The sequence below is a fragment of the Cupressus sempervirens genome, chromosome 8 (genome assembly GCF_028749045.1).
Source record: "Cupressus sempervirens isolate cs-2001-9-10 chromosome 8, ASM2874904v1, whole genome shotgun sequence".
In the NCBI taxonomy this organism is placed as follows: Eukaryota; Viridiplantae; Streptophyta; class Pinopsida; order Cupressales; family Cupressaceae; genus Cupressus; species Cupressus sempervirens.
In genome coordinates, this window is record NC_143125.1 from 325626992 (window position 1) to 325643858 (window position 16867).

At 35.8% G+C, this 16867-nt stretch overlaps 1 protein-coding gene across 2 annotated transcripts in view; it reads left to right on the plus strand.

The window, feature by feature from the left end:
- Positions 1 to 11443, plus strand: part of LOC149542683 (Clathrin adaptor complexes medium subunit family protein) — a 117819-nt gene extending 106376 nt beyond the window's left edge. Inside the window, exons 4-13 of one of the 2 annotated variants that reach the window (XM_089797562.1) lie at positions 390 to 506; positions 667 to 795; positions 1011 to 1137; positions 2887 to 2990; positions 3122 to 3226; positions 3416 to 3510; positions 8142 to 8229; positions 8351 to 8411; positions 8570 to 8643; positions 10847 to 11443. In XM_089797562.1, the coding sequence (XP_089653688.1) occupies positions 390 to 506; positions 667 to 795; positions 1011 to 1137; positions 2887 to 2990; positions 3122 to 3226; positions 3416 to 3510; positions 8142 to 8229; positions 8351 to 8411; positions 8570 to 8643; positions 10847 to 10945 (999 nt within the window). In that variant the 3' untranslated portion in view covers positions 10946 to 11443. Of the gene's footprint in view, positions 1 to 389; positions 507 to 636; positions 796 to 1010; positions 1138 to 2886; positions 2991 to 3121; positions 3227 to 3415; positions 3511 to 8141; positions 8230 to 8350; positions 8412 to 8569; positions 8644 to 10846 lie in introns of both variants that reach the window. The other variant, XM_089797561.1, reaches the window with a different exon arrangement.
- The last annotated feature ends 5424 nt before the right edge of the window (positions 11444 to 16867 follow it).

The following is a 16867-nucleotide window of genomic DNA, read 5'->3' on the forward strand; positions in this document are numbered from 1 at the left end:
AAAAATGAAATTAAAATGTGTTTTTTTTTGCATCTGAGGTATTATATTCTTCCACTGCTGAGTTTTTGGCAGAAATGCTTGCCATCCAAAAAAATCGGAGTTTTAAAAATTTTGGCTAGTCTTTGGCGAGTTTTGCAACTAAGCTGTATTCTATTGGCATTGACAAGTAACTGAATTAGAAATTTAGGAGTCGATTCTTGTTTGGAAATTGCAAGGTATTTAATTTTTTTTTAGCAATTATGAGTATCACCATTTCTATTATTTATAATTTATGAGCGAATGGAAATTGAGTTTACTAGCAATTTTTAGCGTGGCTTATTATCAGATAGTATTTACACTGCCAAAAAAACCATATTTGCGCCATGTATGATTCTTTGTTTGTGTGACAGGATTTTGGCTATCCACAGACTACTTCAACTGAAGTATTGAAGTCCTTTATCTTTAATGAGCCAATTGTAGTAGATGCTGGACGTTTGCCATCACTTGGTCCTGCTTCTTTGTTCATGGTAGTAATATTGAAGCCTTTTCTTTTGCGTTCTCATTTGAATTTCAAATAATATGAATTTATGATTAAGCTTTATCCAAGAGGTTTTAAATTCCAGTCTGATTTATTCCAAAGAAGTTAAATGAATGTAGCTTTCACCACTGAGCTTTGAGATTATACAGCAAGGATCAAAGCGAATGCCAGGAACAGCTGTTACAAAATCAGTTGTGGCCAATGAGCCTGGAGGCAAAAAACGAGAGGAAGTTTTTGTTGACATCATTGAAAAAATAAGTGTAACTTTTAGCTCTAGTGTAAGTACTTCCACAAAATCTCCTGAAAAGTATGAAGTTGTGCATTAATGTTGCATATAATTGGTTATTACAAATTAATTGACAAATCAAATGACTTTGAAATGCATGCATATTGAATGCTTTTCTGTGCCTTAACTTTTACTACAGATTATGAATTTAATAATATATTTTTGTGATGGAGCCATAACCCGTAACGGTTAACCGATATGTAACAGGGGTATATTCTGACATCTGAGATTGATGGGACCATTCAAATGAAAAGCTATTTGACAGGCAACCCTGAAATTCGATTAGCCTTGAATGAGGACCTGAGCATTGGGAGAAGTGGTCCTTCCAGCTATGGTATATGCGTTTTTAAGTTATTTGACACGATTATAATTTTTTAGCTATTTCTATTATTGTGAAATTTATTATTACTCGTTTCAGTTTAAAGTTACCAAGTACTCCCATAAGGCATCTTGTACTTGTACTGGTTATAGATTTTGCTTGGGTGTACATCCTTGGTGTGTACCTGGGCATCTGGGTATGCCCATATATGTATCCGGACGTACCCAGACATAACCAAAGGCATTGAGAGCCAGAAAGTAACAAAATAAAACATTTTTGGACCTTTTTGGTACCCCAAAACCCTAAAATGACCCTACGCATCATTTTGCCTGATACAAATCACTTTGCTCTCTTGATTCTCCTTTCTCATTTTCTCCAAAAAACCTCTCTTTTCTCAGTTTCTTTTAAACACTAAAAGACTCTCTTTTCCGATCTTCTCTATTTCATTTTTTCTCTGTACCCCTTCGATCATTGGGTTTTTCTCACATATAATAGCTTGTGCAGCTCGTCATTTGCTACCCCTCAGAACCATTAAGGTCCACACTCCAAAAATCTCAGTGTAGTGGGATCTTGTCATATGAAAAATGTGATTACACTGAGGGGGTCTCGGAATGGAAACTAGAATCAAGTACGTAGACAACTAAAATTATCACTATAGTTGGCAACATTCTGAACAAAGAAAGGATTTGGAAGCTAAAGATGGCAACATTCCTGATAAGCTCTTGGAATATGAAGGTAAGCTCTCCCAGTTACTTAAATCCTGTGAGCAGAGCATGTAGAATGTTACTTCCAGTCTCCTTGAGGTTGCAGCTAAAATGGGCAAAGGTTCTTCTAATGATACCATGATTAAAGGCTCTCCAGCAGCTGATATTCTGAGTGGTGGTTCGAGCAAACACACTAAGGCAAATATAAAGAAGGCTACTCCTGTTGCCACTACTTCTGTGAAGGACACTGTTGAGGAGGTTGCTGGGGTGGGAAAGAGTGGCTAATGCAATTAAGGAGCTGGTTTAGTGTCTTTCTTCTTCTGCTGTCTGTTTGTGTTTTTTTGAGTCCTTCTGGTCTTCTGTGTTGGTTGCTGGTTTTTTTTGCTGGTATTTTGTTTCTTTTGGTATTTTTGCAGTTCTTTTGGTCTTCTGTAGCCCTCATGGGGTTCTGATCCCTATTGCTTTATCTTGTTGAGATAGTATATGGGTTTCAGGTCCCCTTAAAAAACCTCTGTTTACCTTAATCCAAAATTAAAATTATCACTATTAATTTATATTTAAATATTTAACTATCAATTGACATTAAAAATTTATTTATCACTACCACTTTGGCATTTGACATTGATCAATGATGAATTATGATACCATAAATGTATTTAGTTTTACAATCCTGTATATTTTGTCAAATAACAGACAACACCCCGAAATCCATGTACCCATGAGGGAAAAATTTGCGCATACCCACGTATCCAGTTCTTGTGCCCATACCCAAACTGGAATTTAGGTTAAAAGTATTTCTTTCTTTCAACATTTTGAATTTTTAGTTTAATGGCTAAACTTATCATAGCTTCTTATTGAATTGATATTCAAGTCCAATAATATACTAGCTTAAATCTCATTTTAACCTACGGCAGACATGCCTACCTGCAAATATTTAGAGGCAATTAATTTGCACTTTACTGTTTAAGGGTGCTAAAGTTCTAGTTGCAGCTGTATGTTGTATGCATTATTTATTCTTGTTTAAGAGTAATTAGTTTACTGACTTAAAGATGTATATCAGATTACAGCAGCTCAGCTGGGGCAGGAATGGTAGTGTTAGATGACTGTAATTTCCATGAATCAGTTCGGCTAGACAACTTTGATTTGGACAGAACATTAACACTGGTGAGAGTAATTCCAGGTTTTGTCATGATTTCGATGGCAATAATGGTGCCGGTGAGGTCAGCTGCAAAGCTTAGTTCCATCTCAAATATTTATTTGCTAATGTATTGCTTATTATACCACTTAATGTATAGGTGCCCCCAGATGGAGAATTTCCAGTTATGAACTATCGTATGACTCAAGAGTTTAAGCCTCCATTTCGTGTGAATTCTTTGATCGAAGAAGCTGGTGCATTTAAGGTTTGAATCCCTAAATCATACTTCATAAGTATCTTGCACACAAGCTTTTTTCTGGAAGTATGGTGTCGTATTCTATTAACTTACATTGTTGATGATTGCAGTTAAGCAATTGCTAGTCTTGCATCATTGGAAAAGTATTTTGAATATTAAAATTGATTTGCTTTTCCTTTTTATATTTTTAACTTTTAGGCAGAGGTTATGCTAAAAGTGCGTGCTGACTTTTCAAATACGATTACAGCGAACACTATTGCATTGCAAATGCCTCTTCCAAAGTACACGACAAGGTATTTTTTCCTATATTAAAGAACTTCTGCATCTTTATTGTGGTTTGGGGTTTTGTGGGAAACTGATTTAAAACATCTTCATCTGCTCATTAAATGCACATGTAACAAATATAAAATATCATGGCTGTTCATGAGACATTAGGTCATTCCAAAAAGCATTTAAAATAATGTAACATCTGCTCATTAAATGCAAATGTAACAAATATAAAATATCATGGCTGTTGATACATTCCTTAATGTCTACATAAAAACACCTAGGTCATTCCACAAGGTATTTAAAATAATCTAGGTTGCCTAATCAGCAGCATGTCATACTGATTCTGGTTATGAAAGGTCCCAGAATTGGATTTGTATTAGAATCTTCCGTGAATTCATTCAGGGTTTTTCATTTCACAGGCTTAAATGATTTCATTAAAAAGCTTCTGAAACCGCATGAATCTGACAATGGCATAATGCTTCTAGATTAGTTTGAAGTGTTAGTGTTGATTTTTGACATTTTTGTTGACTTTTCAACCTCAGAAAATGCTAAAATTTGACACTTCCTTACATTTGTTTTAACTTTTATGCACTGATTTCACTTGTTTTAGGCAACGGGCAAATGCACGAAATACAAATGCGAACACCTGGCAGTATAAAAGTTGTCACCATTCATGTTGGCGTTAGCTTATTCCCCCCCTCCCATCTTTCCCCCTCTCATTAACTTCATTTAAACAGCCATAATAGGATAAGTATCAAGCAACAATAAGAAAATAATAAGCTATCAAAAGGTTGAGGGCTTTAGATTAAAAAGGTGCTTATCTTCTCCCTTGCTTCTCTCACTCTTTAGAGTAGTTCATCCACTTATGGAAAAAGAGGGATTTTATTGAGCCCCTCCCCACAACCCTGTGGGTCATATCCTTGTTTTGTTGGTTGAATTCTGAATTCTGGACTTGGAGTGACAAGATAAATACATAAGACAGATGTAAATACGTTATAACACAAACATCAGAAACAATGATGTGAAATTTATACTCTGCTGTTTGAATAGTCTGTTGTGCTGCTAGGAAGGTTTATTTCATTAAATGACCTTTGTGTATCAGATTTTACTTTGGCACCAGTGTATTTAAATCACCTTTTTCTTATTATGACGTTATGGTGATTTTGGCTTATTATATATTATATCTGCTTAGACTTAGCACTGGGACTAATCTGATTTGCTATTTACTTTCACAAGGAGGAAAGTGGAACATAGTTTGAACTTGAAGCATTGCAGATTCAACTGAAGAAAATTGAAGGCATGTGTGAGAAATACACCAAAAAGATTCTATAAAAGACCACGGGAAAAGGATAGAAAAGATGTAATATGAGAAAAGAAAAAGGAACCCTGGAGGAATAAGAGGAAGATATCTTTAAATTACCATGGGGCCTTTATTTTCTCTTTAAAATATTATCAGTATGTTGATAAAAGCAGGTCTATCAGTCTGGATGTACCTATATCAAATATTAAATTAATGTCGAGATGGAGATGCATCACCAAACTAATATTGTCTTGTTTAGCATGTGCATAAAATATGGTCTTTTAAACTTAGTAATTCTTTTCGGCTGCGAATTTCTCTCTATCCATTTTTCCACATCCTCCTATCCATGTACTGGTACATTGTACCCACCTACCGGAACCTGTACCCAATTTTGATTCAACAACTTAAAATAATAATAGAACAAAAAATGTAGATGTCAAACTGCTATATTATTTATTCATATTCATATCAAATGCTTTATTTATTTGCATGGTCAGGGGTGTTGTTTTTGAACTCCTTTTTTAAATACAAGGTTCTCAGCAGTTTGGAATTGTGTCTTTAGATTGCAAGCTTGGTGAGAATGCAGACTATTGCCAGTACCTCAAATTCAGATCTACAAGTATTCACACAGACTGCTGTGTCTCATCAGATAGCTGTTTCAACCCATAACCCATGAAGACATACCCTCATGCGATCAGGGGGATTTTTATGGCCACTAGACCAAATTCAATTAGTAGCTGAAAATTCATTCCATGCGATCTGGATTGAATAAATAGATTTCCATGTATGCTTGCTGGTTTCAGTATTCTGTTCGGGAATTTTCATTTATATTGGTTATAATAGTATTCACATAGTGTGAAGTTAAATAAAACTGTATAAATGTCTGACTCATTATTTTCTTCTTTACTTTTCTGAATTTGAACATCAAATCTTGATACTTTGCAATGATATTGCCTAACAAGATATATAACTAGTAGCAAGATGTAAGTTGAAAGATAAACAAGTTGATGAATCCAGGAAGTTGTTATTCTGCAGGATATTTTGACTATGGTTGCATGCAAATCAAGAGATTTGAAATTAGAGGATTCAATTATATAAGAATGAATAGAATAATACCATCATATCAAAGTGAATCAGTGTCTGTATGTGAAACTTAACTGTTTGCAATAAAATGTGGGAGGAAACTTAGAATTGAAGGAAATAATTATAGCATCATTATTTCTAGTAAAATCGTCTCTCAGGATCTCCAATATCAGTGTCTACGGGTGGTAAGCAAGCGGTATATGGATTATTTAAATATGCAGTACAATTTCTCAAGGGGTTGCCAGTACCTGTCCAACTAAAGGACTATTATGTTGTATAAGGAAGATTTCCATCAAATGCAATATGATTTTTGTGAGCTCTTTTCATCATCATCAGTCATTTGAACCACTCATAATTCCTTATGATGAAGAGTTTGTGGCTATGGTGTTACATTTTGGAATCGTGGGCGGGGGTTTGAGTAGTCTGTCATAAGGAAGAGGTGTGTGTTGTACCATCCAAGGTTGACTCCTATGTAAATAAGGTTACAATGAAGTAATTAATGCAGCTTCTAATGGAATCCTTTTGTGTATGTTTACATTAAAAGATCCCCCACAATTAAGTCCAGTAAATAAGGGTACAATGAAGTGACTAATGCAGCTTTTAATGGAATCCCTTTGTGTATGTTTCCATTAAAAGATCCCCCACAATTAACTCCAGTAGCTTGCGAATGCTATAAGTTCATTCTTTCTTTGATATATGTGTTAGTGTGGATGTGAGATTTTCTTTTATCAAAAGGTGTAAGTTCAAGAGGAAAGGTCCTACTCTGAGTTAATTGATCTTCCATATTATCCTCTGAATTAAAGAATTTGCAGTGTCCAGACATGCAAGTGATTTTTTGTTTAAATGTTTTTCATAGTCTAACCTATTTTAGTGAGGGTGAACCTTTGCATAAATCCGGTAAATCATATCTTGTCAAGTCTATTAGTGTCTGCAAAAAGCTGCCCTGCAAATATCTTTCATTTGATGTTTATAATTTATTCTGCACTAAGCCGGGGCTGCAATTATTGGAATCTTCATTTCACATTTTATCTTCCACTAAACTGTGGCTGTTCTGAATTAAATAGTAACATTTCTTTTCTTTACTACCTTCCTGAAGCGTCAATTTGTTCTTGATGTAAATACATGGAGGACTGAAGTGAATTTTACAAATTCATAAAAATGGCTTTCATCTCAGAGAGAGTTGTGTTGGATATAATATTGCTAGCACATTTTAGGTAAATGCATGACACGGGGTAATTGTTTTTTAGGAATGTAACAATAATAGTGTTTGAGGTCATTGAATTATTTGTATACTAGCATTATTCCTTGAAGTATTGACTAATCAGTCTAATCCATACTTAATTCCATAATTTACTGTAGCCCAAGCATTATTTCTCAAATTATTAAATTAAGAATGCATTGATTTTCTTTTTGTGTGTAAATCATTTGGGAAAAGGCCAATCACTACAACCGTGGCTTTGATAATTGTCATTAGGATTATAAAAAATCAAGTGTGGAGCATCGGTAATTGGGCCTTTGACCCTACCTGCACTTGTAACACTCCGAAAAGTAGTTTTGATGAATTTGAACATTTCTCTTGGTTAATTGTTCATGTAGCATAGCTAACAACACTAGCCTACAGTAAATTTGCAACCCTCAAATGGTTGCTCAGATTCCAATCACAGTAAAAACATAGAATGTGATATATGCACACCTGGAAAGGGAAGGGTTACTGGTGTCGAAAAAGAACTGACTTCTGAAGATGTTATCCACAGAGTTATCATACAACCCATACTGTAGAATTTTCAAATACGCAATGTCAGAACAAGCAATGCTGTGAACTCATTGTTTGAGCTTCTTAATTTGATTTTACTGTGTCAGTCAGCTTACAAAAATGGACAGACCTAAACCAAAGGATTAATTAGGATAAGAATAGGTTAAGCTCGTTAAACAATTGGTTAATAAGTTGTGAAATCTGTTCTAGGATGACTGTTTGGTATATTGAGGTCCAAACTAATTGCTGTTGTTGCTATATGGCTCAATGATTTGTTTTCAAGGACCAAATTGGTAAAGTGTTATAACATGAGCTTGGCTTTTTGTTTATTCTACAGAACTTTTGTAATTCGTCTTTCATTGTATTCCTTGTCCTCTTAGAATATAACACATCCTAAACACTATGGTCTATTTGGGTGTGAAGTACCTTTTTCATTGGATCAATATCACCTTTGGAATAGTTCCCATTCTAAAAATTTAGGATCTCTAAATATACTAGATTACTTCGTAACATGACAGGGTCAGCTTTGAGTTGGAACCAGGAGCAACAGGGCAAACTACAGATTTCAAGGAAGGAAATAAGATGCTAGAATGGGGCCTGAGAAAGGTTGCGATACCCTTCCACTTTTCTGCTAGAATGGGGGTTTGACATTACTATGGATCATATATATTATGGGTTTGATAGGTTGATTTCTCCTTTGACTTTGACTTACTGAATCTTTGACCAGATTGTTGGTGATGCGGAGCATACATTACGGGCAAAACTTACATTTTCACAGGATACTAACAGTAAGGAACATGTTTTCTAGAGGGATCCGATATGAAGTTTAATTATTTTATAAGTTGTGTTTTATTATTGTAGTGAACTGTGGAATGTTCTTACATGCTTCTATTACAATAATAGTTTTTCGAATATTCATGGTTTTCCATTCTCTCACATAATGCAGTGAATATAACGAAGGAGTCAGGTCCCGTCAGTATGACTTTCACTATACCAATGTACAGTGCCTCAAGGCTACAGGTATGTCATAGAGATCAATAAAGAAGATAATTTGCTCTTTTCCTGAACTGTCACAAGTCAAATATTATCTCTACTAGCTTTATTTGGTTGAAACGTTTTGTTTGATCAAAGTTTAATATGTATCCTAACACAAATACAGGAATTCCTTCTGAACATTCACATTAGGATTGATAATTGGTGCATTATCTTAGTCAATATAATTTGTTTAAGCTATAATGAAATTAGATCCTGGAGACTTGTAGAGGATCATGAGTCATCATATCTTTAGGGCCTAGGCTAATTCTTCTCCACTAGGCTAATCATATCTGGGCACTTTTGCAGACAAGCAAAATACTATGTATCATAAGTTGTCTTATGTGATCTGGGGTAAACTTATATTTAGCAGACACAAGTGCTTAGATTTTTTGCCTATTTCATAATATGTGCCATATATTATCACCCTGCCTCTCTTTTTGCTTGGATGATTCTAGAACTTTGTCTTTTTTGGCCTGTTATCCTGATTCATTGTGCAAACCTCCTCCCAAACTTGCTCACCGGACCTATCTTTCTGTGCTTTTGGTAATCCTTCTTAAACTCTGAATGAGATGTCACACTTAGATAAATTTAAACATTGATCCTTCCAGACAATCAACTTTATAGATGAGCACCTAAAGCAGTTGTATCTGTTGTAAAGCCTGAAATACATTATTTAATTTCCATGGCTACCTGTCGAATCCGTAATCAATATAAACAACATAAATACGTTCTGGGGATCGGAACTGCCTTAACTCAACTTGACCAGCATTTTCTCATTGATAGCTTATACGCCTAAATCCGCTGCTTCATAGTATCAAGCTCCTTGACAGCCTTCATTTGATATGAAGTTCCTGAATGGATACCCATCATGGATGCATGTATCTTGTCTTTGTTGTTTTGAATTCCTAGGAGTTCTTGGGCATCAGTTCCATTTTGCTTGTCTACAACCATCCAGCTTGGGGCTCTGCTGTACAGAGCTTGTCTGAACCTTACATCATTATAAGAATTTGCTTTTCAAGTTGTATAGTCTCAATTTACCTTGTGCTGAATGGGGTATAGTTTTCTAATGGTTATGACTTGCCATCAGCAATGGATAGGTCTACAATATTTTTTAATGCCTTTTCCCTGGAAGCTATCATATTTGATCAACTTGACCAAGTTTTTGTCAATGATAGCTTAGAAACTTAAATGCTCCGCTTCATAATAACAAACATCCTGCCAGCCTGCATTTTGTAGGGAGGTCCTGAATTGGTAAACATCACCAATTCATGCATCTTTTTATTGTTGTTTAGAAATCATTTTGGCTACATCATTCTCATTTTCCTAGTCTACACCTATCCAGCTTGGGGTTTCACTGTACAGTGATTTTTTAAACATCATATTGTTATATGAACTTGCTATATGAATTTCATTTTCTAGAAGTATCTGGTGCTGTAAGGGGTATTGTTTTGCAATTGATATCGCTGGCCATTGGTGATCGATGTGTCTGGACTCTGCTTTACCTTTTTGATGTTCTTTTTGTGGAAGCTGCTTTGTTCTATCAACTTGATCTGTGTTTCCTCATTGATAGCTTAGAAGTTAGAAACCTTATTCGGCTTCTTAATGCTAATTTGCTAAAACCCTGGTTTACATTTTGTATGGAAATTTCGAATGCGTAACCATTGCAGATGCACTTATCTCTTTATCTTTGGTTTTTTTGCCACATTAGTCCCATTTTCTTTGTGTGCATCTATCACGGGATTGTACTGTACAATGCTAATACGGAAATTATATCGTTATTAGAAGTTGCTTGTCAATTTGTATGAATTCAATGTTTGTGGATGGGGTATTCTTTTACAATGGAAATAACATGCAAAGCATTTTTTTTGCATGTATCTTTAATTGCTCACACTATTTAATAAGTGAACCACAAATGGTGTCGGGAATTTTGATCATTTTTTTAGAGAAACTTGCTGCCTGCATCTTGTATGAGTGTCTTGGTGATGTTATACTGTTTTCAAAGTGCACAGGCTATTGGCATGCAAGTTCTAAAATATTGCTGGCTGAACTTGTTTATGTTACACAGTTACAAGAGCTAAAGTGCATATTCAAATCTGAAAAACGTTATTTAAATCTTGGATTTTTTTAATAAGTTTCAACATTTATGCTGGGTATGTTTTTTGATCATATATCTATAACTTTCTTGCAGGTACGATATTTGCAAATAGTTAAAAAATCCAGAACCTACAATCCATACCGTTGGGTGCGATATGTGACTCATGCTAATTCATATGCCATCAGACTATGACAAGTTAAGAATCAAAGATTTGTTTTATATTGTTCAGTTAAATGTGATAAGATACATACATATTTGTAAGTATCACAGGAATTTCATCACTCATAGTGCTGTACTATATATATAATTATATCATACTTCTTATGTGGTGACTTGTTTGGGGAGGCACCCTTAAATTTCTGTCCGTGAAGATCTTTCTCAGGCAAGGGGTGGAGGAAGTGGTTTTGATTAAAAGTGAGGACGAATGAAAAGGTTATGATACCATAGGTAGGTAGTCGGCAGAAACTGTATTTGTTAATTTTTCTTTCGTGTTCCTTGTAAACTGGTTGCAATGTGTTTGCTTTGCAACTGCCACCATCAAAACATTTCGTGGACGAATTAAATCTTCTGTTCTCTGCGTACAATTGATCTCAAAAAGTGCAAGTTTGCCACTAGAAACTCTGTCAAACAGTAGTGACCGTTATTTACTATCTATATGCCTTTATGCTGAAAAGATGTTTCTTTTTGCCATTGGTCTCTCTGCGTCATGAAATGTAGAGTGTGTGTGTGGTCTTTTTCCGATTTGTCTCTGTGGGTCAAGAAATGTATAGTGCGAAGGTGGTTGTGACGAAGTAATCTCATGCTTTGTTAGTATTCTGTCATTTTATCCGTATAGTTTCTAGGATTTGGCATCATAAAGAAATGCTAGACCATCCCAGGGGAATGGTTAATGAGGTGGTAATATATTTTATGACAAACATATGAACTCAATGTAGGACGAGATTATATTAAAACAAAACGTGGCATGCTTGGGAATTCTCAACAGCTGGACGATTCCTTCTTAATGAGCGGAACTACAAAGTAAGATAGAGACGCTAGGAAATAGGAAATATAAAGTTCATTCTTACTAGGCCTTAAGTATCCTTGAGTGAAAAAAAGAAACCGAAGCCTCAGAGAAGTTTAATTTATAGATGTTCATATTGTCAAGTAGAAAATAATTTATATTTATTTTGGCTGTAGTTTGACATATTATCATCTACTTGATCGACAATAAGATTTCTCTCTCAAAATATGGAGGCACAATAATGAAGCCTACATCTTTTGAAGTTCACAAACATTGGGGAAAGTTTTTCAGTATTGATTTATGAATTAATATATAGCTAGAAATATTCTTCTATTTCCTTGAGGTTGTACTGAATTCAGAGTTGGCAAGCCATTCAAGAAAAAATATGGTAAGTTGTCATTTACAGATGCTAAGAAATGATACCGTTTCAGGAGAATGATGGAAAACTAACACTTTGGAGAACATAAGCCACTGTATCCATTCCTGAATCTTAGGAAGGTTAATAAAAGCTACTAAATTTATTCCTAAATTTTAGGAAGGTGTGAATATTGCAGTCCAGCGAGGATAATATATAATTCGAATTATTTTCTGTTGATAATTTACACGACTAGAATGATTGTACAAGGAAAACGTTTGTTTCCTTTCTTTTGCAACACAGCAAAATTTTGTACTATAGAACGAATAAGTGGTTATTGACTTTCAAAGAGGGGAAAGACTCATTTCTTCTTGCGAGGGTATCTTCCTCCCTTGAGAAGGCATTACCGTGCACTTGGGTTGCTCACTTTTATTTTCAATAATTGATGATTTTACTCTATTCATATGCTTGATTAAGTTTTAAAGAAAGGTTGTTATTGGTATTTGTATTAAAAAGAGGTGCAATGATTATATTATATTGATAGTAAGATAGATAAAATAATATATTGATTAATACATTAGAAAAAATAAAGGTATTATTTTATAGTATGTTATGGTAAATGTAGATTAATTCTTTGGTATATGCATAATTTTTTTAACAATGGAAGGAAACAATGAGATATTTGAAAGAAAAAATGTTGAAGGTCGAAGTGCTCGGCAACTAGGGTGTAGGCTTTTCCTTCTGTAAGAAAAGCTTACCCCTTGCCCAATTTGTCGAAGGAATTGATAGTGCCCTTGTTGCAAGGATTTAATGGCTCTTTCAAGGCCATTTTGATTCATTCTCATAAACGTCGCCAATTCTTCTAAACCCATCAAGAAACAATCGACATGTAACACGTTATGTGTTTACAAGCGACTCTACAGGGAAGAAATTGACTTCTACTTACAACCAGAAAGATGTAGCAATGAAGGATGACACTTAGAGACTAGTGTCCTTTAAGGAGGCCTTGCAACAACCCCAAGTCATCCGAGAAAGGGCAAGATTTGTTCACAAAATAGCCACCAGGAGTTAGGTGTAAGGATCGAGCCTCTCTTGCACTCACGCTATGCCCTAATCCCCAAATGACCATTGCTAAAGAGCAAAAAAAAGAGGTAGACTAAAAAGATGTGCTATTTTTTTGCTGCCCTAAATGTTTTTTTATTCCACTACGTAACTACCTCAATGAATCGCTACAAAAATCTTGGATTCAAAAGATGGGGTACCATTTTTCTTTCTATTGTATCTTACAAAAGGGTTTATTTATTATATTTTTCTGCAACCCCTCATCCTAGAAAGTCGTGGTTGATAGGCAATTTTTTTAGTAACCCCTCAAGGAACTATTATTCAAATGCAATTCTTTTGGTATTATTAGTGCAAATACATGGAAATGAGATGCAAACAATGATTTCAGTAATGCCACAATTTTGATTATGAATTATCACAACCAAATCATATGCTGATTAGTACAATGATAATAGTGATGCCTAAGAGTGGAAATGAATCAAACAAAGACAATGTAGCGCGACATCATGCATGCGTATTGTAGCAATCAAAATCTATTCTCCAATTTAAGCACAAAATAGAACTCCTGAATTGAAGCTCTCCCAAATACCAAATTCAATGGATATTTCATCACCTCAAATGGTTGCAACACTGAAGAGTTCGCATTCTCCAATGACTGGTTGAAATCAGAAACTTTAGTTTCTTCTCCCAACTTGATATCAAATGCAATTCACAAAATCAGAGGATAAACAATGAAGCTCTCACCTCTTTTTATACTTTTCTTTGATCCTCGTCGAAGGAAATCAAATATTTAATAATTGCATTCTCTAGAAGTTTCCCCCTTCCAATAATTAATGCACTTGCTAGAAGCTTCTCTCTTGCAATACAATAATTAAATAAAATATTTAATTATTGCATTCTCTAGAAGTCTCCCCCTCTCGATAATTAATGCACTTGCTAGAAGTTTCTCCCTTGCAATACAATAATTAATTGTGCTTCTAGAAAATTAAATTACTATGAAGCTTCCCCCTTCTAATAATTAATGCATTCTCCAATAAATTAAATTAATTAAATATAAAGTCACTTTTTTTTTTTGACTTTGCAAGAAATTAATTTAATCTATTTCTCCACTTAGCCTTCGGAGAATGTAAAGGCTAAGAACTCCATTGATATGCTAAAAAGATGGGGATATTATAGTCTGCCCTCTCTGAAATTGCTTGTCCTCAAGCAACTTTAAGTTCGGATGTTGACAAAAAATCTCCTCATTCTCTCATGTCACATCCTCAACTGGCAGGGCCTTCCATTTCACCAAATACTCCCTTATAGTGCGCTGCCTCAAGTTCCTTTCTCTGAAATCAATGATAGCCTCTGACACCAATATCAATTTTCCCTCATCATCCAAGGGAGGTAATACTGTAGAAGGCACCACATTCTGACCCAACGCCTTTATGAGGTGTGACACATGAAATACATTGTGCACTCTACTTTCTGTAGGAAGCTCCAACTCATAAGCCACCTCACCAACTTGCCTGATGATCCTGAATGGTCCATAATAGCGTAGCCTAACGATCTTGAATGGTCCATAATAGCGTGGCTTGAGTTTCTCTGCACCACTCTTCTTTAGAGTGGATTGCCTATATGGTTGCAACATGAGGTAGACCATATCATCTACCTCAAAACTACGCTCAATCCTCTTCTGGTTTGCATATTGTTTTTGCTGGTTCTGAGCTCTAACAATGTTGTCCCTAAGAGTGGCAACTATATCCTTACTCTCCTATAATAGTTCATCTGCACGGGGTACCCTACTATCACCCAACAACAAATCTAAAAAATTTGGTGCCTCATAATCATAAAGTGCCATGAAGGGTGTCATTTGTATAGTCATATGGTATGTAGTATTGTAGCAATACTCACAGAGATATATCCATCTGACCCAAGCTCCTTGCTAAGCTGCCACATAATTCCTCAAGTACCCTTCCACCCATTTGTTCACAATCTCCGTTTGACCATTAGTTTGTGGGTGATAACTGGTGCTAGGTGTAAGCTCGGTGCCACACAACCAGAATACCTCCTGCTAGAAGTGACTCATGAAGCAGCTGTCCCTGTCACTCACAATGTTCCGAGGCAAACTATGTAATCTAAAAACCTCCCTGAAGAAGACCTCTACCACCTAAGTTGTTGAGTATGTAATAGTGATAGGGAAGAAGTGGGCATATTTTGTCAACCTATCCACCACCACAAAGATATTATCGCGCTCCTGGGGCTTGGGTGAGCTTGTGATAAAATCCATGGAGATGCACTCCCACTTCCTATCAGGAATAGGAAGTGGCTGTAGGAGCTCTATTGGATAAGTGTGCTCTTGTTTGTTCTACTAGCAAATAAGACACTCACGCAGATACTGTAAAACATCAGCCTTAAAGCCCCTTCTAAGTGAACCGCTCTCGAACTAACCTGTAAGTTTTGGAATACCTGGGATGGCTTGATGTAGGTGAATCAGGGAGTGCTCTCAAAATCAACTGCTTCACTTTCGATCCTGGGATTAAGTGAATTCTGTTCTTGTAAATGATCAAATCATCTACAAGAGTGTACTTGGTGTCAATCGTTGTTCCCTCCACTATTTTAGAGGCATGTGTCTCTGACATATTCTGCTACAATCAAGTGTCGCCAATCCTTTGATATCTGAACCATAGAAGTGAAGTGTGGCCTACGAGATAAAGCATCTGCAACAATATTATGTGTCCCCTTAACATATGTGATATCAAAATCTCAGGCTTGCAACTTACTCGCCCACTTTTGCTGACGATCATTCAGGTCCAGTTGTCCCAAAAAGTGTCTCAAAATGTTATGATCAGTTTTAATACAAAATTTGCTGTCCACAAGATACTGTTTGAATTTGGCCAAGGCATGCATGATGGCCAACATCTCCTTATCATATATGTTGAATGATCTCTCGGGCCCTTTGAGTTTCCTGCTCTCATGAGCTATAGGATGCTTGTCCTGCATGAGTACAACACCAACTCCCTCTTCAGAAGCATCACATTGAAGCTCAAATGGCTTTCTGAAATCAAGCAATGCTAATACTGGGCATGTAGTCATTATTTCCTTGAATAGCATGAAACAGACCTGTGCCTCCCAAGTCCACACAAATGCCCCTTTCTTTCGCAAATTTGTCATAGGTGTTGCGTGCCGTGAGTAGCCACCGATAAACGTACGATAGAATCAACATAGACCAAGGAACCCCCTCAACTGTGTAAGGTTCTCTGGTGGTGGCCAATCAACAATAGTGCAGATCTTTTTAGGATCCATCTGCACTCCCTCCGCACTAATGATGTGTCCAAGATACAACAACTTTGTCATCCCCAAATCACATTTGGACTCCTTGGCATACAAGGACTCCCTTTGTAAAATGCTCAATACTGTCTCCAAGTGTTCTAAATGTTCCTATCAAGTCCTACTATAGATCAAAATATCATCAAAGAACACCAACACAAATTTCCTCAACTAATGGTGGAAGGCCCTGTTCATAGCGGACTAGAAAGTGGCAGGTGCATTAGTCAAGCCAAAAGGCATGACTACAAACTTGAAGTGCCCACAATGACATTCGTAAGCAGTTTTCTCAATATCCTGCTCTCGAACTCTAATATGGTGATAGCCTGATCTCAAATCAATTTTTGTGAAATAACAAGCCCTATGTAATTCATCTATTAACTCATCG